The sequence below is a fragment of the Enhydra lutris genome, unplaced genomic scaffold (genome assembly GCF_002288905.1).
Source record: "Enhydra lutris kenyoni isolate GAN:26980312 unplaced genomic scaffold, ASM228890v2 scaffoldscaffold29, whole genome shotgun sequence".
Taxonomy (NCBI): domain Eukaryota; kingdom Metazoa; phylum Chordata; class Mammalia; order Carnivora; family Mustelidae; genus Enhydra; species Enhydra lutris.
The window spans coordinates 1,853,140-1,875,438 of record NW_019154113.1 but is presented as its reverse complement, the minus strand read 5'-3'; the positions used below and the strand labels follow the sequence as shown (position 1 = coordinate 1,875,438).

The following is a 22,299-nucleotide window of genomic DNA, read 5'->3' as shown; positions in this document are numbered from 1 at the left end:
CTGACCTCTGCTCTACCATTTCCAATTTCATCTTGTCCACCCTGTTGAATGCCCCACAACAACGATGTGGGTTTGTTGTGGACAAATCCCATTCACAGCTGGTGGGCTAATGAGAGAAATTTACTAAACACATTCTTCTCTCAGTTGCCTTCATCCCCTCCCCCATTTCTTGGTGTACTCTTTGGGGCATTATTATAGTTATCTAAGTCAGCAGCTGCTGTCCCCAGTTGTGGAAAAGTTTTCATAGGCCAGATGTAAGTGTTAATGGAACAGCCTGCCACTATGACTGGTAAGTTATTGGGAGTTACCTTTCTGTGTGAGCTGGACCAAGAAAGGAAGCCATATGCAAAATTCCAAACCATATATATTTCAAATCTAAGGGCCCCAGGATTATAAAAGAGGTTATATTTCCCCATAAACAACTCTAAGTACTTTAGTTCTCAAATTTCAACTCAACTGGTAAATAGATATGCAACTTAAAACATGTGGACAACTTCCATATATATATATATATTGGAGAATACAACTTAACTTAGTTGCCATTAACTTTCCTTAACTTTGCAAATTCCATAAGGATTCTAGGATTATACTAGGGACGTGTGGGATGTTAATTTCCAGTTAATATTCTTCCTAAATGCAACTTGGCTGTTTATTTGATGATTTTTTTTTTCTCGGGGTCACAACAAAATTAAGGCTTGGGTGCACTGAAAAGAGTATCTTGGTAGAGCTGCCTAAGACGCATGGTTACTGTAAAAGCATGAGAGTTGTTTTGTCTTTAAGAAGGGAACAGATACTTTGTAAACAACTCATGCATTTGGCCTACCACTCAAAAATCTTTTTAACTAACTTTTAATATATTTAAAGTGGCCAGACAGTGTATGTAGTGTTTGGCATCTGATTGTTAGTTATTAGTTCTATTTTTTGAATAGTTTTTGTGGTCAATTAAAGTAATATTTTATTTGAAAAGTTAATTAGCCATATCATAAAATGGGTGACTAAAATATCCGTTTGGTAATTAGTTAAAACTTTTTTGCATACATACAGCAACACAAAATGCTGTTATACTTGAGGACAGTGGGCATGAAGATAAATGGCAGAAGTTTTTGAAGAAAGAATCTAGCTGAGTGACACATTTGGGTTCAAATGCTGGTTCTGCTATGTTTTGGATGTATAACTTCAGGGAAATTTCTTAGCTTCAGCTTTCTTGCCTATAAAATGGGAAATCTAACCCTTTTGTAATTCACTGTGTGGATTACATGAGACATCACATTTAAAGAACCTAGCATCTGGCATATAACAGTCCAACATAAATACTAACTACTATTATCAATGTTATTGTCTTTGATTCTAAGAACTTCTAATTTAAATGAGAAAACAAGTATGTGATTAATTATAAAATAAGACAAAATCAAATATATGTGACAACATAAGTCTGCAAAGCTTTGAGGAATGGCAAAGAATGACCAATTAATTCCAATTCTTGCTGGAAACTTCTTTCTCCAGATAGCTACGTCGTTACTCTCTCATGCCTCAAATCTTTGCTCAGACCCCGTTTTTATTGAGTCCTCCTCTGACAACCCTAATTAAAAACTGTATCCACATGTACACCCCCATGCCCCTCCTTTTGATATAGTTTTCTCCATAGTACTAACCACGAAAATACTATATAATTGATTAACGCTATTTATTGTCTGTGTCCATGAGGATGACGATTTTCATCTGGTTGCTTATTGCTATATGGCCAGCAGCCAGATCATCCCACTGAGGGACTGGCATGTACTGGGTGGCATGTACTCAGTTTTAGAGGGACACTGAAGGGGCACCCAGGTTGCTCAGTCATTCAGCATCTGCGTTCAGCTCAGGTCATGATCCCAGGGTCCTGGGATCAAGCCCCGCCTCCGGCTCCTTGCTCAGCAGGAGGCCTGCTTCTCCCTCTTCCACTCCTGCTGCTTGAGTTCCCTCTCCCTCTCTTTCTTTCTCTCTCTCTGTCAAATAAATAAACAAAATCTTTTTAAATAATAGAGGGATACTGAGCAAAACCTACCATGGTCTCTGCTGTCGTGGTGCTCATACACCAACCTGGAAGAAGAGTAGAATCTCCGAGTGAGACAAAGTGTGCGTAGAGGGAGGGGGCAGCGCGTGAACTGAGCTTGCCCTGAAACACAGGGGTGGATGGTGTGTCTGGGGGAAAGGACGGTGCAGAAATGCACCAGAGATGAGGGGGAGGGACAGAATAGAGCACAGGCTGAAAGGAACAGAGTGCCATGCTGAGGAGTTTATTCTACATGTAACAGGGGATATCAAAGGATTTGGGGAGACAGAATCATTCAACCCAACGTTATTTCAGAAAGACCACTTTGCCAACGTGGAATAGGCAGATGTGAAGGGATGAGACAGCCAGGTAAGGATGCACCCCCTCACCGGAAGCAAATCACTGTGCATTTTTTTCTGTCCTTCTATTGTCCCTATCCTGTCTTTTTTTGTCAGGTGTTGTTTTTGTTTTTGTTTTTGTTTTTTTGGTCAGGTTCTTTATCAACCCACGTTATTTTTTCTTCTCATTCTCTGTCCTCTGCTCTGTTGTGATTCCCATTGCTATGTATGTGTTTTAAACTTTTTGTTTTGAAATGAGTAATTAAAAACACTCATTAAGAAGTTTAAAAAGCAAGCACAGAGGGTCCATGGACATTTTCATCCAGCTTCTGCCATCACTGTGTGGTTTTGCCCTTAGAAAGATCACCAGGAAAAGATTTCATTCTTTGAAACACTGGCTTTGGAAAAAATCTTGACCCAAATAACTCTCACAACTGAAAGAGCGCAACATACACATGTAACCATAGTCTGCCCACTGGTAAAGACAGGGGACAGGCTCCACCCTAGGTGAGCTAGCAAGGACACTGCAGTGCATCTCTCCTGCTGAAAGCAGCAGGACACCAGGACAAAATGCATGGAGCAGCTACTGGGGGACTCAGAGGAGTATGTGAGAGCAGGCAGATGGGGGAAGAAGACCGTAATTCAAAGTATCCAGAACTGCCAGTGAGTTGCTCACTTTTCCTTCCAGTCTCCCCCATGTGAACTCGGTGCAGCCCCCAAACCAGAAGTGGGCATTAGCTCCAGAAAAAGCCCTCTAGCTCTGACCCCAGAAGCAGAAAAGCAGTCTCTAACATTCAGAGAGTGTGTAGAAACCCCTCATTTGTCTTTTTTTCTTCAAAAAAATTTCTCAGCTCTCTAGTGCCCCAGACCTGAAGCAATTTTGCCACAGCAATGAGGGATGGCGGGAAACAAAAACTGGGAGACAGGGAAAATGTTCCTCTTCAATCACGGGACTTATGATCCCCAGCGGTAAATCCCATGACTTTTTTCTCTTTTTGGATTTTGATTGCTTAGTTCAGACATAAGCACAGTCAAATCAAGTGTGTACGAATGTGGGAATAAACAAAGCCTGGGGACCCAGCACTACTGAGATGACAACGAAGCAGAAATTTGGGAAAGCAACTCTTTAAAGTTGTTTATGAACTCTTGGGTTTACCTCTGAGCTGTACATGTATGAATTTGATCCTAAAAAGATTCCAGAGGCTTTGCGTAGTGAAATATGGGACAGACTACTGTTCAGGTCCCAGACTGGCCACTAGGTGGTACCCATATGAGACAGAACCACATAGAGTTGACCTTGGACCCACAATGCACAGGAATCTCAGGGAACCTGGAACTTCTGGTCTGAGCCCAATTGGGGCAAGTGCCTTCTAAAACAAAAACAACATGTACCATAAGTTTAAACAACTACAGTCCCAAAACATAATCTCCAAAATGTTTAGGAATACAAGCTAAATTTACTCAGCATACCAAAAAACCCCCAAACACCCCCCCACCCCAAACCAGACATTTCAATAGCAATACTGAAATGAAACTGATATTGAAATTACCTGACAAAGACTTCAAAGAAGGTACTATAAGTATTTTACAACAGAAGAGGACACTCTTGAAAAACAGAGAGTCTCAGCAAAGAAACAGAAAAAAATGAAGAAGAATCAAGTGAAAATGTTAGAAATTTAAAAAAAAAAAATCAACAACAAAAATAAAAACTCCCTGGATGGGTTCAGTAACAAAACAGAGCTGACAGAGGAAATAGTAAATTTATAAATGATTAATAGAAATGATCTAATTGGGACAATCGATGATAAAAGACTGAGAAAGTGAACAGAACTGTAATGATCATGCGGCACGTGGGTGGCACAGCTGGTTAAGCACAGGACTCTTGGTTTTGGCTCAGGTCGTAATCTCAGGGTTGTGAGATCGAGCCCTGATTCGGGCTCTGCATTCTGTGCAATCTGATTTTTCTATCTGCCCCTCCCTCTTCTATCTCTCTAAAGTAAATAAATCTTTTTTTTTTTTTAAGAACTGTTGTGATCTGAGGACAATAATGAATTCTAAGACTCATATCATCTGAGTCCCAGAAGGAGAAGAGAAAAACACAGAGTAGAAAAATCTTTAAATATGACTGACAGCCTGTTTATTACTAGAAGGCAATCAATATAATCTGTTTTACTGGCAGTTTAAAGAAGGAAAAAAACCCCGCTTAATCATATCAATTGACATGGAAAATGCATTTGAAAAACTTAACACATATTCATGATAAATCTCTCAACAAAATAGGAAAGGACTCTCCTCCACCTTATAAAGAACATCTACAAAAACCTATAGCTATTCTACATAATGGTGAAAGACTGATGGGGGGACTGCTCTCACCCTAAGATCTAGAACAAGGGAAGGATGCTCTCTTTCCCCACTACCATTCAACTTTTTCCTGGATGTTCTAGCCAGTGCAATAAGTCAAGAAAAATAAATACAAGGCACACACATTGGAAAGGAAGAAATAAAACTATCTTTATTCAGAGACAACATGATTTTCTACACACACACACACACACACACACACATACACACACGCATGCATGAGGGTATACACATACATGTATACTTTAGGACAATGATTGAGCTTAGCAAGATTGTAGGATACAAGGGCAACACACAAAAATCAATTGTATTTCTCGATACTAACAATGAACAAAGACAAACTGAAATTTAAAAAAAAGATAGCATTTACAATAACACAAGAAAACCTTATACAGAAATCTAACAAACATGTATAGGATTTATATGCTAAAAACTACAAAATGCTGATGAAATAATTCAGAGATGTCCTACATAAATGGAAAGTATGCCTACACCGATTTCATGGATTGTAAGGCAAAACATAGGATTCATTTATAGATTTAACAAAATTCCAATCACAATCCCGGCAGGAAATTCTATAGAGAGACATATGTTGAGCCTCAAATGTATATGGAAAGGCAAAGGAAAGAGAGTCGTTGAAACACTTTTGAAAAAGAAAAATAAGGTTAGAAGAATCATGCTGACTTTGACTCACCACGAAGCTGTACTTATCGAGATGGAGAAATACTGTCAGAGGAACAGATGTATTGATCAATGGAACAGAATCAGAATCAAGAAGTAGCTTCCTGCAGATATGCTGAGTTGGTTTTGACAAATGTGCAAAGCAACTCAGTGGAGGAAGGATAATTTCAACAAATGGTGTTGAAACAATTTGGTTCCCATATGGATACAAATGAATTCTGCCCCAGATGTTCTACAAAAATCCACTCAAAATAAGTCAGAGATCTAAGGTATAAAACTTTCAAGAGACCACCTTGGAGAAAATCTTCACGACTTAGGGTCATGCAAAGGCTCTTAAACATGTCACCCGAAACATGATCCGTACAAGAAAAAAATGATGAATTAGACTTCATCAAGATTAAAAACTTCTGCTCTGAAAAGGGCACCTGCAGGAGGATAAGAAGTCAAGACAGAGACCAGAGGAGAGAATATTTGCAGATCCCATCTCTGACAAGTGATTTATTCTCAGAATAAATAAAAGAACTCTCAAAATTCTACTACAAGAAATCAAATAACTCCATTTAGAAATAGGCAAAAGAATTGAGTGAACATTTCACCAAAGAGAAGATACGGATGGAGAATAATAACAAAACATTTAACATCATCAGTCAGTGGGGAGATGAAAACCAAAGTGATGGAGAAATATCATTCCACACCTAGGAGAATGGAGAAAATAATAAAAAGGGAAAGAAACACCAAGTGCTGATGGGGATGTGGAGCAGCTGGGACTCTCTTATGTTGCTGGTGGAAATGCAAAACGGTTCAGCGCTCTGGAAAACAGTTTGGCAGTTTCTAATAAAGCGAAATGTACAGTTACCGTATAAACCAGCGAGTCCCATTCTTGTATGTGCACCGTGGAAAAATTTAAATGATGTTCACAGAAACCCCCGTTGTCCAATACACATTTAAGAGCAGCTCTAGTCGTACCTACCCCAAACTAGCAGCCACTGAAACGCCCTTGCATAGGTAACTGGAGAACCCAGCTGTCGTCCATCTTGAGGACGGGTCGCACTTGGCAATAGAGAGGAACAAACTATGGACAGGCACGACTTGGGCGAATCTCAAAATAATGATGCTGAGTGAACTGAAGCCAGTCTCAAAAGGTTAGGTTCTGTATGACTCCATTTAGATGGCAGTCTTGAAAAAGAGCGAATGTGACGGGAGACAGAAAGCGGCTGCCAGCAGACAGGGTGGGAGACGGGACGACCCAACACAGCAGGAGGGCAGATGGCAGGGGTGTGGGCGACGAGGTGGTTCTGTGTCTTAGAGTGATAGTAATAACATAGACCTATGCATCATTCTTAGAACTGTACCCCCAAAGGTCAGTTTTTTTTGGTATTTTCATTTAAAAAATAAAATTAAGGAAGAAAAGAGCTGGCAACTTTGGTTTCCTGCTGAAGGCTATCCAGACATTTGGAGCAACGTCAGCATCAGTTACAAGGACTGAAGTGACAATCGGGGTCGTCACTGACTGCTTTTGCAGCCTGGGATGACCGCGAGTCACCCCAGCAAGCATTTGACATCACAGCTTCCAATGCGCACAATCATCCTGGAAGATGGGTTAGGGTTAGGCTCAATATACTGGAAAAAATGAGATTAAGGGAAGAAAACAGTCTGCCCTGTGTGGCAGAGCATGTAAGTGGCTGGGTCTGGATTTGGCCCTGTCTCTCTGCACAGCTGCTCACTTCAGGGAGGAAGAGCAGCGGGACTCTCAGGGAGGGGATCGACAATCAAGGGAGATGGGGGGAGAATCGCACTTTGATTTATGTACACCACAAACATTTGCTACCCATTTTTATTCTGCACCCTGAGTTTCTTTGAAATTCTGGGAGCTTCAGGGAAAGTTAAAAATGACACTGGCTACCGCCCTACTGGCATTTTCTCAGTACCCTCGAAGAGGTGGTTCTTAATTTTCAATGGGATTTCAGCAGTTACTTCCATCTTTCATACAAACATGTACTAACCCACACATGCAAACGTGTACTAACCCACATTGCCCCCTAAGTGAATTAAGGGATAATTGTGACTTAGGATATTTAACCAAGAATTAGCTAATTCCATAAACAGCAGTTTATACATTGGAAGCCAAGAGAAATCATTCAAAAGCTCTCTCACGTTTGTCTGTTCGGAGAAGTTACGACAGGCTCTTCCCACCTCTTATCTCTACTGCACCACACACAGGCACACAAAGAGATTTTAAAAATACACAAAGTAAATCCATTTTGGAGCCTGAGACAGAAACTGCACATTTCCCATGGAACAAATGATATCTACACTTAAGGTTTAAGGAGGAATTCGGCCTTCTTGCGTATGAATTATTATCATCTATTTATTGGCTACAATGTGGTTTTTCTTCACCAAAAACTTTGGCCTGAAGTATTTTTGTCTCAGTCACGATAGAGATAAGAAATGTTCAGGTCTCCAACAAAAGTGTTCTCTTCAATGTTCTACTATTTCTGCTGTTATATATTTCCTTTAAAAAAGTAATTTCTGATAAATTTTGACTATCTTTAAACTTTAATGGAAAGCCAAGCCAATAATGCCTACTGCACTTTGACTGTACAGAGCTGAATAATCGATTCCATACTCAAAATAAAGCCAAGATTAACAAAAATTTCATCAACGTTTTTTTCTCTTTATGAGCCCAGTACCACTGTCAGGTAACAACAGCCTTCTTATCTTTTTTTCCCCCACCGGTTAGAAGGTCGTTACACCCAGGAGAATGGCGGGAGGAAGACCAGGCCAGCTTACCTTCCAGCAGGTCTCTGGCCAGACCAGGTTCTGCCCCCGTGGACCGAACAAAGTCTGACAGGACTGCGTCCATATCAAGAGTCATAGGATCATGTAGACGGGCTGCCCAACACTCAGCTGAGGTGGGGTTTGCAAGCAGGCTAGAAACCATCCATCTGCAAGAAAGGACAAAGAAGCCACAGGGATGTAAGCAGGGATGTAGGAGGCAAAAGTGCCCGCAAGTGACCACATATGCAGAGAATGGAGAGCCAAAACCATTTCTGCCCGTGTGGGACAAATGCCCCATTCTGAATAAAAATCAAACCCAAGAATCACCCCCCTGGGAGCTCCATGGGATCCCAGGGGGCATTACCAGTTCCAGCGCTTCTGACCCTACATTTTGTCCATTCCAATGACAGTCTGTCCAAAGACAGACTTGCAATTGCAGTACTAGACATTTACCCAAAGGATATAAACATAGTGATTCAAAGGGGCATCTGCACCCCAAAGTGTATAGCAGAGATGTCCACAACAGCTAAACTGTGGAAAGAGCCCAGATGTCTCTTGACAGATGAATGGAGAAAGAAGATGTGGTGTAGATCTACAATGGAATATTACTCAGCCATCAAAAGGATGAAATCTTACCATTTGCAATGATGTGGATGGAACTATTATGCTAAGTAAAATAAAGTAATCACACAAAGACAAACACCATGTGATTTCACTCATATGTGGAATTTAAGAAACAAGACAGATGAATATAGGGGATGGAAGGGAAAAATAAAATAAGATGAAATCAGAGAGGAGGTAAACCATGAGAGACTCTTAACTATAGAAAACAAACTGAGGGCTGCTGGAGAGGTTGTGGGTGGGGGGCTGGGGTAACTGGGTGATGGGCATGAAGAAGGGCCTTTGATGCAATGAACAATGGGTGTTACATACAACTGATGAATCCCTGGTTCCTACCTCTGACTAATAATATAGAATATGTTAATTAAATTGAATTTAAATAAGAAAATTTTTAAAAAGAAGACAGACTAGATTGTTTTTAAAAAATCAAACACCTTTGTATACATTGATTAATTTGGGGTTACTAGATTTCCAATATTCTTCCAAGTTAACGAAGCACACAACACTTCCACAATGTAATTGCGTTGCTGACTACATCCCAATTATGGCTTTATCAGTGAGCCAACCCACTCCCTCGGTTCTCACCCCCCACTTGGCTCTTAGAAAAGAGTCCACACAATCCAGAGTCGACTGAAGTCGCTGTCTGTCATCTCTCCAAGGATCGTCATAGTCACAGACACAATCCAACAAAATTCAAAAAGATGTGAGATTTCCCAGGTAGAACAAGTCCCGGTTAGAAAGATACAAGAGGCATCCTGTAGCTTGACCACAGAACGCACCTGCCAATTTTGCTGGAGGAAAGCAACCCGCACCTGGCCTGGGAGGCTCATACCTGGGAACCAGTGCTGGGTCACCAGTGGATACTTGGTCAGGGCTGACAAAATGGAAATGCCTCCCTAGATCTGCATACGTAAGGGCTGGGCAAACGATGGCCCGTGGGTCAAGTGGGAGCTACCATCTGTGTTTGTACATAAAGTGGTAGTGGAACATAGTTACATCGACTCATTCACATGTTGTCTCTGGTTGCTTTGGCACACGGCTAAGGTGAGCAGTTAAAACAGAGACCACAAGGCCCACTGAAGTAAAAACATGAATGAGCTGGACCATTAGGGGAAGTTTGCTGAGCCCACTGCAGATTTTATCCAGATCTGAAAGCCCACGGAAAATGTTATACCTGTATAAAGTAAGCATCTCATTAAGCATGTAATTAATTTTACTTGCTGTGGGCTTAAGTCCCATGCTACTGATGAATGCCCCTGTTTCTTCTTCCCAGGTGACCACTCGGATGCTCTGCTTGGGGAACAGATTCTCTGACAGGTGCTCCTATTTCAGAGTCAGGCTCGCTGGCCTACTCTGACCCACCACTCTGACAAGCTGGGACATGCCGTCTAACCTCTCAGATCCTCTCTCTGCATTTGTAAGCCTGGCGGAAATAAGTCTATCTAAGGTTCCAGACCATGGGGATGGGGGATCAGGCAGGGAGGTGTGCGACCTCAGAGATGTTCACTGTTTTTTACGCCATCTTGCACGTGGCTCTTACTTGGGTGGAATTTTTGGTTGGTGTTGCTAGAAAGTAAGAAAATTATTGGACCTGATGTATATGGTACCAATTAGGAGATTGCCTTCTTCCTTCTCCCCGCGGACCAGAGCCTCGACTGGGAGGGTTCTTCTCTTGTCACTCTTCCACCTGGGGGACAAATCAGAGAATAAGAGCATGTTATTCTCCTTATTTGCAGGCAGAAGCTGAAGGCTTGAAGGCTCTGCTTCTTGTCACATGAGGCTGCATTTGAGGCCAACTGTTTGTGGTGTGCCACTGCTCTCCTGAGCCCTACGGGCACCTGCTGACTGGCCCACCATCCGCATGGGCCCACCCCCATATCTGACTGGCCCACCATCCGCATGGGCCCACACAACCATATGGGTGGTTACTGCAAGGGAGGGGGGTCCCCAGCGTTCCTTGTTTTAGCAAGTATCTATATTTCAATGAGTATCCTGTTCACAATACAGAGCTATTTAATTTATTTTGTATTTTTTTTTTATTTTAAAAAAATATTTATTTTAGAGAGAGAAGGAGACAGAGAGCAAGAGCACGGGAGCGAGAGACAGAGAGAGAAGGACAGGGAATCTCGAGTAGACTCCTAGATGAGCACAGAGCCTGATGTGAGGCTCGATCTCACCACCCTGAGATCATGACTGAGATCAAGAGTCAGACACTGAACAGTCTGAGCCACCTAGCTGCGCCTACACAGCTGTTTTTGTTTTTTTAAAGATTTTATTTATCTATTTGACAGACAGAGAGCACAAGTAGGCAGAGAGGCAGGCAGAGAGAGAGGGGGAAGCAGGCTCCCTGCTGAGCAGAGAGCCCGATGCGGGGCTCAATCCCAGGACCCTGGGATCATGACCTGAGCCGAAGGTGGAGGCTTCAACCCATTGAGCCACCCAGGAGCCCCTACAGAGCTGTTTAAAACCTTACTACAATCACCATATGAATACATTGAATCTTAGTTATTTTTTTTTATTGTGAAAACATACACATAACATGAAATTTACCATTTTAACCTTTTTGAAGTGTACACGTCAGTGGCATTGACATTTACATTGCTGTGCAAATGTCCCCACCATTATTTCCAGAACTGTTTCATCTTCCCCAACCAAAGCTCTGTCCCCATTAAACACTCACGTTCATTTTTGTCCCCAACCCCAGAACCTGGTCACCACCATCAACTTTGTTTCTGAATCTGGCCATTCTAGGTGTGTTGTATAAGCAAACCATATGGTGTTGTCCTTTCATGACTGGTTTGTTCTGCTTAAGCATAATGACTTCAAGGTTCATCTGTGTTGTAACAGGTATCAGAATTTCCTTCCTTTTTAAGGCTTGACTTGGTCCTTGTGTGCTGTTTTAACATAATACCACAGACCAGGCAGCTTAAACCACAGAAAATGATTTCTCACCATCTGGAGGCTGAGAAGTCCGAGATCAGGGTGTGGGCAGAGCTGGTGTCTGGTAAGGGCCCACTCCTGGCTTGTAGCTTGCCGCCTTGTTGCTTGTCCTCACATGACTGAGAGAATGAGCTCTAGTCTCTTTCTCCTTCTCATAAGGACACTGATCCCATCATGGGGGCTCTATCCACATGATCTAATCTAGACACAATTACCTCCTGAAGACTCCAGCTCCTACTATTCCACATTGAGGGGTAGGGCCTCAACATACGAATTCTGGGGGGACCCCCAGATGCAGTCCACAACAAGGCTGAGTAATATCCATTGCATGGATGTACCACATTCTGTTTATCCATTCATCTGAAGCTGGATGTCTGTGTTGTTTCCACGTTTTGGTATTGGGAGTAACTCAGTCTAAATCACTTTTCCACTTATAGAGGTCACCATGCTGTGACCATGTCAAGCTTTCACCAGCATTAAAGTCCAGGATTGTGTCCACACCTCCTCCTCTGTACCTTGTCCTCCATGTAGAGATCAAAGAATGGGTTTAAAATACAATTTTTTGGGTCACATTCAAATATAAACATTTGCATGGCAAGAAGTTACTCTGCCTATTCCCTCAAAGACTTCTTTTTTAAACCTAATACCCCCACCGCATCCAAGGCCTCATAGTCACGCAGTGTGGTGACAGGGAGGATGGGTCATGGGACTACAGGCTCCTGGCCACCTTGGCCACACTTACCCCACTTTCCCTGCCACCTCTTCAAGCATACCGCTCAACCTTCATGAACCAATGCACGCACATGGCATGGTACTATTGATGTGAGGTTCCGGGGTGGGCCGTGTCCTGGCTCCACCATCTGGCTTATGCCTGTTCATCTTGGCCCTTGGACAGAACTCCTCTGAGGGTCTCACCCTGGGAAGAGCGGTGTGTCAAGCTGTTTTTGCTGTGACTTTGCCTTCAGAGAAGCAGTACATCTGGGTCCTGGAATCAATCTCTTGGTGCCAAAGTGTCCCCATCACCACCGCCTGGATGGCCTCACCTCAGACCCGTGCTCAGTCCCCTCCCTGCATAATACAGTGCTTTGACTAGGTGAGTAAGGACCCTTTATGTTATAACATCCCAGGGTTTGGATGTCTCAAAAAAGAGAGTGGAGCAGAGGTTTCCATTTGCTATGTGACAAGTGATGACAAATGACACTGAGAAATCCCTTCCTCTCTGTTACTTTTACCTGCGTGTGTGTCTGCCACTTTCGGCTCGCAAGCAGCCCTTTGACCCAGACTCACTGGGGGTGGCGTGTCTCCCTGGTTTATGCGGCGGGTAAGGAGCACATTGGAGGAGAGCAATGTTCCCTAAGCGCTTGAGAGATGGCTCTTAACAGGGTATGTGGGGTATGGCCAGTGGCCTGTTATCTTCCTGGGGCCACCTGTGTGGCTTGAGGGAGGGCTGCAGCCTTGGTGCTGGTCACAGACCACCAGGACAGTGGTGACTGTCTGAGAATGAGAGGAGTCACTACACGATCCCAAATACCAAATCCCTGGCAAGGCATTTTCCTGAAAACCATTTCGCTGAACATCCTCTGTAGTGAATAGGTATTCTTACTACTCCTCTTTACTTGTGAGGTTACATAGGTCTGGAGAAGGGGAGAGCTCTCTGGGGGGCACTGCTGGGATAGGCCGGGTCTCCCCATGTTGTTCTCTACCTCTAGCTTCAAGAGTGGTCCATGACCCTTCTTCACCTTCCCTTCAGGGAGCAAGGTGGGGCAGACCATGATCTTGAGAACACAGAAGCCCTTCCCATGACCATCTTGGTGTCCCACAGCAGTCTGGGCTGGCCTGCTCCTCTTTCAGCACCCGGCTCCCTCCCTCCCAGGCGCTGGACTCCCTGAGGCCACCCTCCGTGGAGAGCTTCCTACACACTCCCAAGTATGTTCTCTTGGCTGGCTCTCACTGAGAATGTTCCTCCTGTGGCTCCCATCAGAGTTCTGCCTTCCTGGGACAAGGCTGTGTGCCTCACCCCTGTCCAACCCCCAGCCATGCTCTGTCCCAGCGGTGTCCCCTTAATTCCTATGACAGTGTAAGCTGTCATGCTACCTACCCACAGACTAGAGGAGACAAAAGCCATTGCCACGGGTCTTCCTAAACTGCAGATCTCCGTGGCTCTCTGCAAATGTGTCTCTTTACTGGGCTGTGGCGTGAGTGCATGCACGTGTGCACATGTACACACACCAGAACGCATGTCATATGTGGAGGGCTGGTGGAAGGGCTCATCCCCTTGGGGAATCACCTGAGGCAATTCTGACGGGGGCTGTTCTATGCCACACTTCGGGCAATACTGCCAAAACTGAAATATTGCCAGAATGCACTATCCATACATTTTGTTACACATTAGACTTTTGTTCTCTATGAAATAGGAAGGTTAATATCAAGTTTACAAGCTCCTATAGGTTAAAATAACCAAATGAAGCAAAGAACCATCCACCTTCCTAGAAAGCACTCCACGCATTTATATAAAATACTTATATTTGTTAAGTTAGTTTAATTAAGTATGGGCAGGAGTATATGACTTTGTTCCCTCCCCGCCAAGAGGCTGAGCAGGGAAGAACCCTCCTTAGCTTGGCCACATCCTAAGTGCCAACCTTGACTGGGCTGATGACCGATCTCTCTCAGGCAAGGCAGAGTTTATGAGCAATTAAGTGAATTACATGTCTGTGAAAGTGTTCTGTAAACATTTATGGGCTGTACAGATATTTAAGTTCATCCTCTTGTTACAGGGGGGATCAGAGCCAGGGCCTCTGAAACAGTGATTTTCAAAGCATGTTTCTCAGGCCAGCAACAGCTTCCTCTGGGAACTTGCTAGCAATGCCCATTCCCAGGCCCCACCCCAGAACTGCTGAATCAGAATCTCTATGGGGAGGCCCTGCCAACCGGTTTTACATGTCCTTCGGGGGTTCTGCTGTGTGCTGAGGTCCCAGAGCTACTGCTCTCAGAGATGTGAATTTAGCTTGCTAATGGGCATTTTGGAAAGAGGTAAAAATAATGATACAGCATCAGAACGAACATGGTGGCCTTTTTTCCCCCCTTTATAATTGTCTTCTCCGCTTCTGTTGACTTCTGCCTCCCCATTTCCCTAAAAAAAAATTCATTCCCTTCCTTCTTCAGCTGAAACAAAGAATTGGCCAGATTTTCAGAACTCAGGCCTTGTTTCAACAAACTTCCTGTTCCACCTCCCCCTCACCCTTCGCTGACACCCCTCCAGGACAGTTCTGGCTGCTAGTCCAGGACTGGATGCCCAGCTCCTGCTGAGGCTCTGCCTTCCTTCCCAGTCTTGCTCACAGTCTCCGTTCCCCACTCAGAGTTGTCCTTTCTGGCCACACTAATCCTGTTGCACAGGTTCCTGCAGGGTCCCTGCCTCCTCACACTTAGGGCTACTGCTCTCAGACCTCAGCTCGAGGCCTGCCTCAAGTGCCCTGGCTTGGAATCACGGGGTGTTCATGCTGTATGGGTGTTCATAACTTCAATACCACCTTCTTTCCAGTATCCAAGGTGATGCATTCGTCTATCATTCAAGCAATGAGCATCACTGGGTTGTCCCTCTGTTTAGTTGCTATTCTCATGAGTGTGTAAGACTCAAATGCTGGGCGCCATGAGCTCCTTGGGCTTCCCCAGGAGCTTTCCAGCAGGCAGAGAGAGAGAGATGCAGAAACAGGTGCAGGCCTTAGAGACTGCCAGATTTGGACCATTGTCGGGTGGAGGAATTGGTCTAACCAGAGAGAACATAATTTTAGGGAAGAGATGCAGCGGGATAAGACTAAAATTGCATCGGGATCCATTTCTCGTTAACTTTCTTTCAGCGGAGCCTAAATAAAGCGCATCTCTATTTTATTTGTCTGCAGATGTTATAACCAGAAACTGGAAGGTGGCAAGGCGGGATGGATGGGTCTAGACTGGAAATGGAAGCAGAAGCTGGCGGTCTGACCTCAGGGGACAGATAGAGGAAGATCGTGAGAAGAATGAGTGCCTGACGGTCATTCTCCACCTCCAGAGTCGCAAACAAGCTAGTCGATGCCTTGTATATCATTGTATGTTATGTCCGTTTATCCCAACAGAGGGCCTGCTGTCTGAGCGCTTGAATCCAATTTCCTTCTCCTTTCTGTTCTCCAGGCTTCACAGTACCTGGCACCCAGCAGGATCAGGACTAGGTGACAAGGGTGAGGCCCCTGTCAGGAGCAAAACTAAAGGGGCGACAAAAATCTCAGAAATCAAGATGAATAACGGTTTGGTACCACATGAAAAAAAAAATCAAAGTTAGTGGAAAAAAATTTTCTTTGAAGATTTTATTGATTTATTTGACACAGAGAGACACAGCTAGAGAGGGAACACAAGCAGGGGGAGCATGAGAGGGGGCAGCAGGCTTCCTGCCATTCAGGGAGCCCAACGTGGGGCTCGATCCCAGGACCCTGGGATCAGGACCTGAGCCGAAGGCAGACATTTAACGACTGAGCCACCCAGGCACCCCTCCCAAAATATTCTTTTTTTTTTTTTTTTTTTAAGATTTTATTTATTTGACAGAGAGAGATCACAAGTAGGCAGAGAGGCAGGCAGAGAGAGAGGGAAGCAGGCTCCTCGCAGAGCAGAGAGCCCGATGCGGGGCTCGATCCCAGGACCCTGAGATCATGACCTGAGCCAAAAGCAGAGGCTTTAACCCACTAAGCCACCCAGGCACCCCCCAAAATATTCTTGATGAACAAAATATCAGCATTTTAAATGAAGGTAGGATCAGTATGACTAACTCTTCCTTTGCCTCAGGCTCCAAATGGTGGGCAATCATGGGCACACATCCAGAGTTTGCTACCTGATGGCTAGTATCTCTGAAAAGTCTCCTTCAAACATAACCACAGTACCACTATCACACCCCAAATTAACAATCCTTCCTGAATGTCATTACTACCTAGACAGTGTTCAAATTTCCAATGATCTCAAATGCTACACATACACTTATTTTTAATTGTTCAGTTTGTTTGAACCAGGATTCAAATAAGGTCCACGCATCGTAACTGGTTGATAAGTCTTTTTTTAATTTATAGGTTTTTGCCTCCATCTTCTTTTTCCTTAAGTTTGTTGAAAAAGCTTGATCAAGTCTATTAAAAACAGTTTATATATAGCTTTGTCTCTTTTCCTTACTGCTTCTGGATTTTGAGTCTTAATTTAAATTTTTTTCTCATTGCCAGATTATAGAGAATTCACTCATTTTCTTCCACGAATTGAAGGGTTTTATTTTTTATATTTAAAATTCTGATGCAGTTGGAATTGGTCCTGGTGCATCAAGTGAGGAATGGATCCAATTTTATCATTTTCTCTATGTCTATCCGACCATTCCAACACCACTTATGGAAAAGCCCATCCATCAGTGAGTAAGCCCCACTGATTTCAGATGCCTCCCTTATTATACACCATGTTTGTATACACGATTAGGTCTATTTCTGATTTTTCTGTTAGATATATGCCTAGGTATTCATAGAAGGTATCTTTTTTCCCATTATGTGTGTTAACTGGTTATCATATTAATAAACAAAGTTATTGTCGTGGGTGTTAAATTAGTATTCTGCTATCTTTCTAAATTCCTAAATTTTATAGAAATTTTTCCATAGTTTTTCCAGATACACAAGCTTATCAAATGCAAGTAGAGATTGTGTTACCTTCTTAATTTTCAACTCTCATTTTCTCTTGCCTGGTTGAGTTGACTAATTCGGTATAATAATAAATATTAGTAGAAGCAGTGGAATCTTTGTTTTGCTCCTAAATTTAGGGGGAATAATTTTGGTATTTCTACATGGACTAACATGATAAGTGCTGGCTTTTGAACTACATACATATGCTCACATACCCATACATATGTTTAGAAAGTATCCATATACCTTAATGAGTGGTCTTATGATGAACGGATGTTGACTTTCACATGACTTTTTTGTTAAGATCTATTAATATGATAAATTCTATTAATGGACTTAAATATTGAACCATACTATATTTCTGGAATAAAACTTCTTTAATCATTCATTGGGATTTATTTTTTATGTGGCTTTTGATTTAGTTTGCTAATTTTTATTTAAAATTCCTACACTGATGGGGCACCTGGGTGGCTCAGTCAGTTAAATGTCTGACTCTTGATTTTGGCTCAGGTAATGATCTCAGGGTCATGACATCGACTCCCATGTTGGGCTCCACACTGGGCAAGAAGCCTACTTAAATTCTCTCTCTCTCTCTCTCTCTCTCTGCCCCTCCCCCACATTTGTGCTCTCTCTTTCTCAAAAAATAAAATAAAATAAAATTCCTACATAGATATTAATATATTAGCTTGACACATGGTTTTTATTTTTACATGCAATCTTTGTCTAATTTTACAGTTAGTGTTATATATATAAAACAAAATTAGAAGTTTATTTTCCTTCTTAACTCTCTCGCAAAAAGCTAAGTAGCATTGGGGTCATTTGATTTTTGAAGGTTTAGCTAATGTTCCCTGTGAATCAATATGTTCTTGAGGCTTCTTTTGGGGTAAACTCCTTTACAACTTTCTCTATTGTTTTCCTATGGAAATAACTCTGTTGAGACTTTCTACCTCAGTAGGATTCAATTTTGTTAGATTCTATTTTTCTACAGTTCTATCCATTTTATCTTGGATTTCAAACTTATTTGAACAGAGTTGGACAAGGAAAGCCATTCTCCCATGGGTTTAAATCCTATCTATGTCTAAATGAGAAAAGTAACTACAACTTGCTGGGCGCCCTCGATGACAACTGTACTAAATGTTATATGGGTGAGTTAACTACAATACAGACAATAACTCCATGAGCCATAAAGCTTTTTAATCCTTTTACTGAAAACCAGAGAGCCCAGTGGTACACTTATGATTCCCACACAGATCCACTTTGATCCACACGTCACCATTCACCTTCCCGTTACAACGGTACAGGGGTCCTCAAATGTTGTCAAGTCAAAATATCTGGTACTTTTGAAATACACTATGTGCACAGATGCATGATCAGAAGGGACACATTTCCTTAGGTAACACTCAATTACACCTGTTAATGATTTTCTCACAGTATGGAAAGATGGAAGAAAAGTCTCTCTTAAAATTTTTATTTTGGGGAATAGTAGCAAGTATAGGATCTACTGAGGTTTTTCTCTTGTATGCATTGAAATAATACGGGGTGCTTGGGTAGTGTAGTCAGCCAAATGATGGACTCTTGGTTTCAGCCCAGGTCATGATCTGTGTCCTGGGATCGAGTCCCGCATCAGGCTCTGTGCTTAGTGTGGAGTCTGCTTAAGATTCTCCTCTCCCTGACCCACCCCCACCTCTCTCTCTAAAATAAACAAAAAAATCTTTGAAATAATAATCAGTGAACTATCTAATTCTTCAGGGTTTTTAATATGAAAGCAGCTGTACAACTGTCCTCATGCTCAAGGCTCATGATCCCCATTACAGACTATTCTTTCCATGACACTTCTACTTTGAACTCATATTAAAGACTAAGCAATTCTTAAAGAATGCACAAGGAATCATAACCACTAATATTGACTATAGTATTTGAACACGGAAGTTCAATTTTAAGGCCATGAGACAGACACTTGTCGTGAGTTGTAGAGAACAGCTACATCCTTGCCACTGTGTCCTGTGCCTCCACCCCAGGATGATCACGTTCCAAGGGAAGTTGGATGTCAGAGGCATTATCTCATCCTTGCAAATCTGCAGCAAAGCTTCCCTGCACAATTCCAAGCCTCCAGCACTGGAATCCTTACAAGACTGCTTTGCTTTGAAGGATTGTTTTTATTCTCCAGGCCCACAAATCTAGCTGTCACACTAGAAGAAAATATGAGTCTGAACCAGACCAATGTGCCATCAACAAGGGTTTAAAAAGATCTGAACAATTCACTAGTCATAATCAGGTTTATATTTCTACTATTTATTTCATCATTTTATTTAGCTCTTCTTCTGGGAAAAAAAATGTGTTTCATATCAAGTTAAAAGAGCCTAGTCTAAAGGGTCAGACTCTCCCCTGCACCTCTCTCTTTGTCATGACAGGAGGGGAACACTTTGAATATTGCATCTAGGTCCTGGGTTGCTACCTCTGCCTGTTTACCTCCTTTTCTCTCTTCTTGAGGGCAGAGTTCATCTTTTATTTGTCTTCATATTTAGATGTCTTATACCAGATGATAAATAAATCTACTGAGTGAATGAATAAAATGAAACTTAAAATTATTAAAATCCAAGTTCCTATTGCATTTTGATGGGTAGACATGAAAATAATTGTAATTCAACTCAGATTGGGATAAATACTATATTATTGTTTGTGTGGAAAACCATTAGAATACTAGAGAGGAACAGATCTTTCTGACCAACAAAATGAAGAGGACCAAAGGGAAGATGAGTTTTTTAGAAGGATTTAGGAAGACTGAAAAGACACTTCAAGCAGGATGAGCACCATGGACAGAGACCAAGAAGCATGAACACATCGGCATGTCCAGGGGCCAGTGGTACAAAGAGTAGGAGAGATAGTGGGCACAGAGACTAGAGGTGAAGGTTAGATTCAGACCCTGTGGGCTAACAGGATAAATAGCTAGACTGTAACATGAGGCCAGTGGGAAGCCACTGGGAGTTTCTAGAGAGAAAATCACATGAGCTTTGGGAAAACAAAGACACAAAAATTTGGTAACAGAGTGAAAAATGGATCAAAGGCACATAAAGAAATGGAAAGTTGCTCACTCATTTTCCTAGATGTTGCCCACCCTATACCCTATACCCATTCCTCTACTGCTTTAATCAGGTAGCAGTAGATTTTCCGAGAAGACTGAATTCCAACAAGCAGGGGATGAATCAAAATGGGCCAAAGCCAGTCACTGCTAATCTTTCCCCCCTGACCTGGGATTCATCAGTCTCGATGCAGCCATAATAAATGATTCAGGTCCATGTGATGGAAATGGAAGTCAATTGCACTGATAGAAAGGGATAGGCTCACCCCAACAACAGTCCTTTCTTACTTTGCCTTTCCTAAGCAAGGAAATAATATCTACAAGTATACCCATCATCTTGGGACTCTGAGGAAGAAAGTCAGAGGACAAGACCCAACATGCAAAGATGATAGAAAGCTTATCCTTCATGGCATCAGTGAACATTTGTACCAGACCTAGACTACCCCTCTGGACTTCTGATTATTTTCCTCATATAAACACTTATTTGTTCAAGCCAAGTAAATCAAGTACTTGGTTACTTGTAGCTAAACGTATTCCTAGTTGTTACACGAAGGTAGAATAATTCAGATGTCAGAAAAGAAGTAACAGAAAAAATCATAGGCTATTGTCATTTATTAACATATATGTAAAATTTAAAAGAAAAGATTAGGAAATGAATCCAAACTGTAGAAAAAGATATAAAAATAAGACAAAGAAAGGGACCTAGAGCTGTAGCACCATCCAGGGTTTTGGATAATGGAGATTAAGGATAAAAGAGATTCAGATGGAAAGAGAATAGTCCTTGGGAATTTCAGGAGCTGCCACAGCCATCCCTGGAATGCCTCATTCCTGAGTCACACAAGAGAGGTAAATTCCCCACTTACTAAACCCCTATTATTTCTTCTCTTTTACTAACAGCCAAACATAATTCTAGTGTTAATATGTTAATATTAACAAATTCTAGGAGAAAAATCAAATGATTAACTCAAAAGATGCTGAAAAGTCCACATTCATTCATTATGTCAACTCAAAACAAACCAGGGGTTATTAAAGGATTATTGATCCTGGAGAGTGACAACGCTAAGAAGGTAACACAGGTTATTCTGAGTTTACTCCCCTGTCACATGACAAACAACTAAGAACTGTTCAGGAAAAGACACCACTGAAAGAATCCTAGGGGAGTGAGGCTGAAGCAGTCCCCCTGCAGCACAGAGAGCAAGACAAAGTACCTAAGAAGGGGAAGTAACACATTACTACACATTAACCACATTGCCTCTCCCCCACAGAAGTCTCCCCTTATCCTCTGCTTCCTCCAGAGGGAAAAGAGAACCCGGGGGGACACCCAACTGCCCCCAGCAATTGGGGTAACTTGGCTGGAGCACTTATTCTGTATTGCACCATGGGAATTACAGGGGACTCTGACTATGACAGAGAAGGGGGAGGGGCTTGCAATAATTAACAAACAAATCCAAACAGCAGAGAAAGACATAAAAAGACAAGACCATCCTGGCAGACTGAGTTCATACCTGCAGTGCCCCAAGCAGTAATCCTAACCAGTGGTTTTGTTCATCTGCATAACTAAGTGTGTGTGTGTGTGTGTGTGTGTGTGTGTGTGTGTGTGTAGGAAACACAATGACCAGGGAACTCAGCTGGGTGTAGATCTGCCTGATTTGGTTCCTCAAAGGAGGAATTGTGCCAGCCCTATGGTTTGGCCTGCCTACACCCAGGCAAGCAGCCAAATCATAGCCCCAGCTCTGGGGAGTTGTGGAGACCATCTTCCAGCCCTATCCGACCACAGGGGCTGGAGATGACTCCTGG

The 22,299-nt window shown here is 42.6% G+C and overlaps 1 protein-coding gene across 1 annotated transcript in view; it reads right to left on the bottom strand.

Annotated features, from left to right (window-relative positions):
• LOC111152541 (OTU deubiquitinase 7A) overlaps positions 1–22,299 on the bottom strand; it is a 358,579-nt gene that overhangs the window by 145,087 nt on the left and 191,193 nt on the right. Inside the window, exons 3-4 of the mRNA XM_022511027.1 lie at positions 10,403–10,498; positions 8,203–8,357 (exon numbers count right to left, since the gene is read on the bottom strand). Of these exons, the coding sequence (XP_022366735.1) occupies positions 8,203–8,353 (151 nt within the window). The 5' untranslated portion in view covers positions 8,354–8,357; positions 10,403–10,498. The remainder of the gene's footprint in view (positions 1–8,202; positions 8,358–10,402; positions 10,499–22,299) is intronic.